Genomic DNA, 7719 nt, shown 5'->3' with positions numbered 1-7719 from the left:
CTGTTTATAGCAGTTGATGAAGATGGGGATTGAAAACATGCATTTGGTTACATCTTGCATGGCAACCTGAAACAGTGGGGTAATCCCTGCTCAGGGGGTGAACACCACCCCCCTTACCCAAACTGGCTCAGGTGTAAAACCCCCACCCTGGGAAGGGCACACACAGGGGACAACGTCACACTTGACCCCCTCCAGGGCAGGTCTCTGTCCCTTGTCACTCCCTCGCCATGCCCCGCTTTCCTCTTTCTTTTAACTCTCTCTACCTCACATTTACTGTTCAATAAAATCCACATTAGATTTGGTCTCATTAGCACCTTAATTGGGGCAGAGGCATCTCTCTAGTAAGTTTTTTAACCAGATTGAGACATTATTTTGGCGCAGTGAGTTCAGGGCACTGTTCCCTGACCCCAAGTGCCTTTGACAACAGAATGGTTCCCTCCTCTGAGGAGGGTGTGGTTCTCTCTGGAAGAACCCTTGGAACTTCCTCTGAGTCACGTATGGAAGAACTGATGAGGAAAATGGCTGTTGTTGGTCTGGATTATAAAGAAAATATTTTGTTGTCCTTCCTTGAAAAGTTTGTTAAAATCACTGGAAGAGAGGGAGCAAATTATACCAGCGAGATTGAAAAGGTTCGTTCACTCCAACATGAAAAACACAAGGCTGCTGAAAGTCCCAGAAGAAGCCCAGCTCAAGCAGCTAAATTCCCAAATAACTCCAGCCAGGGGTCTCTGGGAGGATTCTTTTGAGGAGTGTTCAGAGCCGGCAGATCCCGGACTTGAGCCCTGGATATCTCCAGGCTCCCTAAGAGGAGATTTTTTGGGGGCAGAGGAGCCACGATCGCCCCTCGGGAGGGTCCCGGGGGGTCCACATGGGGATGGCTCGGTACAAACAGGACAGGACGTTGGTTTTGGGGATCCCCGTGAGAGCCGGGGCTGTGGAACGGGGGACCCCCGGGGCGGGGAGAGGGGAAGGGGCGATACCGGAGCTGGGGGACCCCCGGCAGCCCGGAGATGAGGCGGGGACGGGACCCCCTGACCCTGACTGGGGTGTCCTGGAGTGACTTCATGATGCTCGTACCCCCATCGGTCTGTTTAGCCCAGAAATGAGTTCTGCACCTTTAAGGCTGGTTCTGAGAGCGAAGAGGAGGAGGAAGAAGCCGCAGTTTGTTTTCAGGTACTGCACTCACTCCTCTACATTCCAGCTGCTGGATGGACTAATAGCAGGACAGAGCTCTCCTTTGCTTTTAGTCAGTTTTTAGGTCTCTGAGGCAGAGAAGTTCTCTGGATTTGATTCTTCTTTTTCTTTGGAGCTGTTTAAACCTGCTCTTGACTGAACAGCCAGAATACCACCGGCAGCTCCCACCTGAGGCCCACCGGGATAAGCCTGGGCCTAGGCATTTCCAGCGCTGGACTGATAAGAGACTGATAATAGACTGATAAGTGACTGATAACACTGACAAGACACTGATAAGACACTGATAAGACACTGATAAGACACTGAGTGGGCCCAGCTACAACCCAAGGAGGGACTTTCGGAATTTGTCATCTATTTTTGAGCAGCAGGAGGTTTTATTGCTTAATATTGTTCAAATTTTGTGCTGGTGAATGCTTTTCCTGTAAAATAAAGTTTTTTCATACTTTTCTCCCCGGAAATATTTTCCCAGATTGGCTGGGGGTGGGGCTGCTGAATCGGCATTCTAGAGGAAACTCCTTTTGGAGGGTTTCTCCCAAATTTTCCCTATACCAGGATAGGGTAGTGGAAAGAAGGGGGAACCCCAAGTGGCTGGATTGAGAGGAGGCTGGGGAGGTGGACCTTGGGACCCAGAACCTCCCAGAATCCAAAAGTAGGACCCTGGATGGGGGGAATCCCCAGGACCCATGGGATCCCCAGCAGCCCTGAGAGAGGGCACCACCAGAACCCAGAGGGATGAGACTGGAAATGGGAAACTCCTGGTGGTTTTTTTTTTTCATTCACTCTTGATTTTTGGAGGTTTTTATGCACAGCAGGTGACTTCTAGAGATAGACTTGGGTGGGAGGAATCCCCAACCCAAGGCATTCACACCTTGTTTTTCCCCAACCAGGATTTTCCCCAAACCTTCCCACCATGACATCCCCCCTGTCCCACTCTGGGTGAGCTCAATCCCAAACCTGACCCCAATCCTGGTCTCAGTCTCACTCCATGTTTAGACACACTCAGTTGTGTATTTATTCTCATCCCAGTCCCAAACTCATCAATCCCAAGCCCAGCCCAAAAGGTAATCCCATGTCTAGCCCTAACCCCAATCCAGCTCTAATCCGAATCTCAGCTCCAACTCCAAGCCCAGCCCCAATTCCAGCCCCTTCCTAAATTCTCAGCCCCAAACCAAACCAGGTTCAGCCCTTCTGGGGGTTTGGGGGTGTCTCTGTCCCTCTGACCCCGATGATGTTTGGGTGGGGTCACAGCAGGGCTGAGAGGGACAGAGACCCCCAAGACCTCCCCAGGTGTGAGAAGGTCTGAGAGCCCCCCCAGCCCGAGCACCCTCAGCGGTGAGAGGGACACAGAGCCCCTGGTCCCCAGCCCTGCACAGGCATTGCCTGAGGCCAGAGGGATGGAGACCCCCTGAGCATCCCCCAGGGTGAGGGGACAGAGACCCCTGAGCATCCCCTGGCACAGGGTGAGAGGGAGGGAGACCCCCCAGGCGTTCCTGGGTGAAATGATGGAGAACCCCTGAGGAATGGCCTGGGTGACAGGACAGGGGCAGGGACACCCTTGGGGAAGGCCTGGGGTGACAGGGACAGGAAAAACACCCCCAAACCCCTCCCAAGCATCCCCCAGTGCGAGAGGCACAGAGACCCCTTGAGCATCCTCTGGGCACTGGACAAAATAAACGTGGCAGAAATCAAACTTGACTCTGCAAAATCACTTTGAAGAATATATGGTCTTCCCACAAGTAACTTGTGATGAAAGCGCAAACAAATCCCAAACATGAATAAACTGACAATCCAAGCAGTGATGTGGCAATTCCAATATTCATTGCTTCCTGCACATCTCCAGCTCAGCTGCTGGCAGGTTCCGATAATAGGAAAGTAGAAATTTGGCCCAATACAGACTATTAAAAGGAATGGAAATCTCTGTGTAGCAGTCACAAAGGTGACAGGGATAAAGAGAAAAATGATTGTCACATTTGGTAAAGCCCCCAACCTGGGAATTCAGGACTTATTTGGAAATTTATCAACTTGAGCTGGGCTTCTTGTGGGACTTTTAGCTGCCTTGCGTTCCTCACCATGGGGTGAATGAACCTTGTCAGTCTGACTGGTAAGATTTGCTCCATTTCCTCCAGTGATTTTAACAACTTTATATGGAAAGACAGCAAATTATTTTCTTTACACTGGCCACTCATAAAAGCCCTTTTCCTCATCATTTCTCCCATAAAGAAATAAAATTTCTATAAGCTCCATAAGCTCCCCAGAAGGAAGGAGGGACTGTGCCCAAGTTTCCAAGAGTTCCAGAGAGAACCACAACCTTGTCAGTGGAGGGAGCCATGATGTTGTCAAAGGCACTTGGGGTCAGAGAACAGCACCTAAACACACTGTGCAAAAATAATGTCACAGTCTGGTTATGCAAATTGTTAGAGAGATTCCTCTGCCCCAATTAAGGTGCTAACGATACCAAATGCAAAATGGATTTTATTGACAGTAAATGTGAGGTAGAGAGATGGAAAGAAAGAGAAAATATGAGTGACAAGGGACAGAGACTCCCCTGGAGCAGGGCAAGTGTGACATTGTCCCCTGTGTGTGTGGGGGTTTTACACCTGAGCCAGTTTGGGTAAGGGGGTGGTGTTCACCCCCTGAGCAGGGATTACCCCACTGTTTCAGGTTGCCATGTAAGATGTAACCAAATGCATGTTTTCAATCCCCATCTTCATCAACTGCTATAAACAGGTGAGGCAGTGTTCTTTATCTCTTCCATGACTCAGCCCTGATAATGCCCTCCAGGGGAGATATCTTCTGCTAATGGGCCATTGTGTGTCACTGCAGCACTGATAAAATTCCATCATCCCATTGTGGGATGCTCCGCCCAGGGGGAGGATCTAAGCATTCCTACCTGGATATAAGCTGAGCCTTGCACACCAGGAGCAGCTTGCCTACTGGATTGCCAGAGGACAAGAGCTCCAAACCACCACTGGACCTCCAGAGGAAGACCAGACCCTTCTGCAGGATCACTGCTTGACAGAATCACATTGATCACTCCAACAGCACCACCACCCTGACCAACAGGGTGTCAGGTTATATCCTGACTCTGTCAGTTTAAGGCAGGGTTTCTATATCGTTGCCTTGGTCTTCACTTTCTTATTAAATTGTATTCTGACGTAGACTCTCCCCCAGGTTTGCCTTCAAACCAGTACAAAAGACAATGTGCGCACCCTTTGTTTTCTTCCCAGAACAGGATTTCCCATTCCCAGATCTTGACTGGATGGAGGAGGATGCTGCGAGGAAGAGGAAGGATCCCTGGGACAACCAGGCAGGTGAGGAGGAAGTCAATTCCTATTTCCTCGGCTCTCCTGCTCCATCTCCCAGCCCAGCACGACCCCTGCTGCAGGACAACCCTGCTGCCAACCCCGTCCTGCCGGGGATGCACTGGGGGATCTCCTTCCCTTCCGTCTGGCACGGAGGCAAATCCCATCCTTTCCTTGTCCTTCCTTCCCCAGGGAAGGAACTGAGGATTGAGGCCAGGGAGGAAAAATCTGCATGTCAGAACCTTGTGAAAGAGGTCGTTTTGAGCAACTCTAGTGCACAGGAATCCAACAGGGAAGAAAAGCCGCAGAGATCCCACAGGAGGATGGGCTCCAAACCCAGCCCAGGGTGCTCTGAGGAGAAAAGACCTACCCTGTGCCAGGAAGGTGCACAGAGCTTCAGCCATAGTTCCGAGCTGGTGGCCCATGAGCAGCTTCATGATGGGAGAAACCCCACAAGTGCTTGGAGTGTAGGAAGAGCTTCAGACAGAGCAGCACCCTGATCAGCCACCAGATGATCCACACTGGGGAATGGCCTTACAAATGTGGGGAATGTAGGAAGGGCTTCAGCTACAGGTCAGAACTCATCAGGCACCAACGCATCCACACTGGGGAGAGGCCCTACGAGTGTGGGGAATGTGGGAAGGGCTTCAGCTGCAGCTCCGCCCTCGTTACCCACCAACGCATCCACACTGGGGAGAGGCCCTACCAGTGTCCCACATGTGGGAAGAGGTTTCAGACCAGCTCCCATCTCCGTCTGCATGAGCGGATTCACACAGTGGAGAGGCTCTTCCACTGCCCTGACTGTGGGAAGGGCTTCAAGCAAAAGTCCCACCTCATCACCCACCGGCGCATCCACACCGGGGAGAGGCCCTACGAGTGTCCCCAGTGTGGGAAGAGCTTCACCCAGAGCTCTGCCTTGACCAGACACCAACGGAGGCACCGGTAAGGGAAGCCCTGCCAATGCCACAAACGCAGGAACAGCTTCATGCACCACTCCAGCTTCATCCCCCATTGGAGGTCCCACATGGGGAACAGCCTGGTGATCCATTTTCCCTGTGATCCATCTGAGAAGACACCTGTCCCTTTCCTGCCCTGCCAATAACATGATGTGGGTTGGAAGAACATGAGGGTCTGGCCATGGCCGTGTCATTACATTTACTCTCACCTCAGGTCATTCCAGGGGCAGGAGAGGACTCTCACTCTCTCCCTCTGAGGAGAAGGGTGTCCTTTCCAGGCAGGGGAAATGCATGGCCAGGAAGAGCCTGTTGTTGATGAATTAGTTTTCCTGTAAACAGTTTTTCTTATCCCTTCTGTTATCAATATTATTTCTGTATCTGTTTGTTCCTTATCTCATTGCTGTTCCAATAAATTGTTTATATCCCAGCCCAGGATCTTTGCCTTTTGTGCTTTCCATGGGAGGCAGGAGGGCAGGAGGGCAGCGCGTTTTAGCAGGAGCTGGAAATTGGGGAATCCCATTCCTGAACCCTTGGAAACTGAGCATCCCAGCTGGTCCCAGCCCTGGCGGCCATGGCAACAGCCTTGCAAGCGGGTCCCTGGCTGGGGCTGTGGGAACCTCTTCCCTCTGGTGCCCAGGGACAGGAGTGGAGGGAACGGCTGCAGCTGAGTCAGGGCAGGCTCAGGTTGGATGTCAGGAAAAGGTTTTTGCCCAGAGGCTGCTGGGGCCCTGCCCAGGCTCCCCAGGGAAGGGTCCCAGCTCCAGGGCTCTCTGAGCTCCAGCAGCGTTTGGACAGCGCTGCCAGGCCCAGGCTGGCATTGTTGGGGTGTCCTGTGCAGGGCCAGCAGTTGGACTGGAGGATCCTGATGGGTCCCTCCCAGCTCAGCCAGTTCTGTGGTTCTGGGATCCCATGAGCCTGGGGATGGGGCTGCCAATGGTTGCCATGGCAACGGGCTGTGGCTGCAGGCCTGAGCTGGTTTCCCTGGCAACCACCCCTGGCATGGGGTCTCCATGGAGCTGCTGAGGGACTGAGCATAGCAACAGGGGGCTGGTGATGGTTGCTATGGGAACCAACCATAGCAACAGTGGGCTGCTGATGGCTGCCATGGAAACTGACCATAGCAACAGGGTCCTGGTAATGGTTGCTGTGGAAACTGAACAGAACAACAGGAGGCTGGTGATGGTTGCCTGCTAAGGATCAGATTTGTCACAGGCCCTCAGAGGGGTTCCATGGGGACTTTCCAAGAGTCTCCAGGCTGTTCCAGAGCTGGAATGCCACAGGCAGAGACAGGGGCCCCATGGAGACCTCCCAGGCCTTTCTCGGGATGTTAAAGAGCCCTGTGGTCAGAGGCAGTCACAGCCATTCCATGGTGACATCCCAGGGCACCTTGAGCTGCAAAGGCACCGATCTGTCACAGGCACTCATGGGGGCTCCTTTGTGACATCCCAGGAGTCCCCAGGCTGCCAAAGAGCTGGGATGTCCCAGACACTCACAGGGGTTCCTGTCATGAGTACAGTGGGAGCTTCAGGAAAAATCTTTATTTCTTTATTGGAAAAACTCCTGCTAAATCATGAGGTGGAGAAATGACACTGAACAGCCACCATGGATCCTCAAACCCCTGCAGGACCCCTAGACTTCTCAAATTTTTTCAAAGAGAGGAGACTGGGAGTGGCTGGATCCAATCCCAGCCCCAGACTTTGTCAAAGGTGTAAAGGATTGGACAGATGGAATTGAACCTTTAACCCGATTTGTCCCACAGAATTAATGATGGAATACCCGATAGATTTATATAAATATTACTCTGATTGATTCTAATCATGATTAGAAGAAAGAACTTAACCAGAGTTATTTCCTCCACAGTTCAGGAGCTATAACAATTATTAGAATATAGTGCTCTAGCCAGCAATTTTGAAGTCAGCAGGGCCTCGCTGGAGTTGTTGGAGCCCATTGCAGGCAGAGCCTCCTGCTCCAGCAGGAACTGCCTTTCCTGTGCCATGAGCAGGGCAGGTCCCGCTGCAGGAAAAGCCCCAGGCCAGCCCCAGCACAGGGAAGGGCTCGGGCACAAGGGCAGAGTGCCGTGCTGGGAGCTGTGCCAGGGAGAGCCTGAGGCACCAAAGGCACCTTGGCAGCAGCAGCTGCTTGCAGGCCATGGCCAGAAGCCTCCCTTCTTCAGGCAGCCTGGCTGGTGGCCACCACTGCAGAGCTGCTGCCTCAGGGCTCATTCCTGGCTGGGCCCTGAAAAGCCACTTCTGCTCCAGGAGCCTGAC

The 7719-nt window shown here is 52.5% G+C and overlaps 1 protein-coding gene across 1 annotated transcript; it reads left to right on the top strand.

Annotated features, from left to right (window-relative positions):
* Nucleotides 1-5007: 5007 nt before the first annotated feature.
* Nucleotides 5008-5442, top strand: LOC135461134 (zinc finger protein 239-like). The gene has a single exon (XM_064738125.1). The coding sequence runs from the start codon at nucleotides 5008-5010 to the stop codon at nucleotides 5440-5442; it is 435 nt and encodes a 144-aa protein (XP_064594195.1).
* The last annotated feature ends 2277 nt before the right edge of the window (nucleotides 5443-7719 follow it).

The sequence above is a fragment of the Zonotrichia leucophrys genome, unplaced genomic scaffold, assembly GCF_028769735.1.
Source record: "Zonotrichia leucophrys gambelii isolate GWCS_2022_RI unplaced genomic scaffold, RI_Zleu_2.0 Scaffold_185_95245, whole genome shotgun sequence".
Taxonomy (NCBI): Eukaryota; Metazoa; Chordata; class Aves; order Passeriformes; family Passerellidae; genus Zonotrichia; species Zonotrichia leucophrys.
Note: the sequence above shows the minus strand (reverse complement) of the source record. Positions and strands in the feature narration are given on the sequence as shown.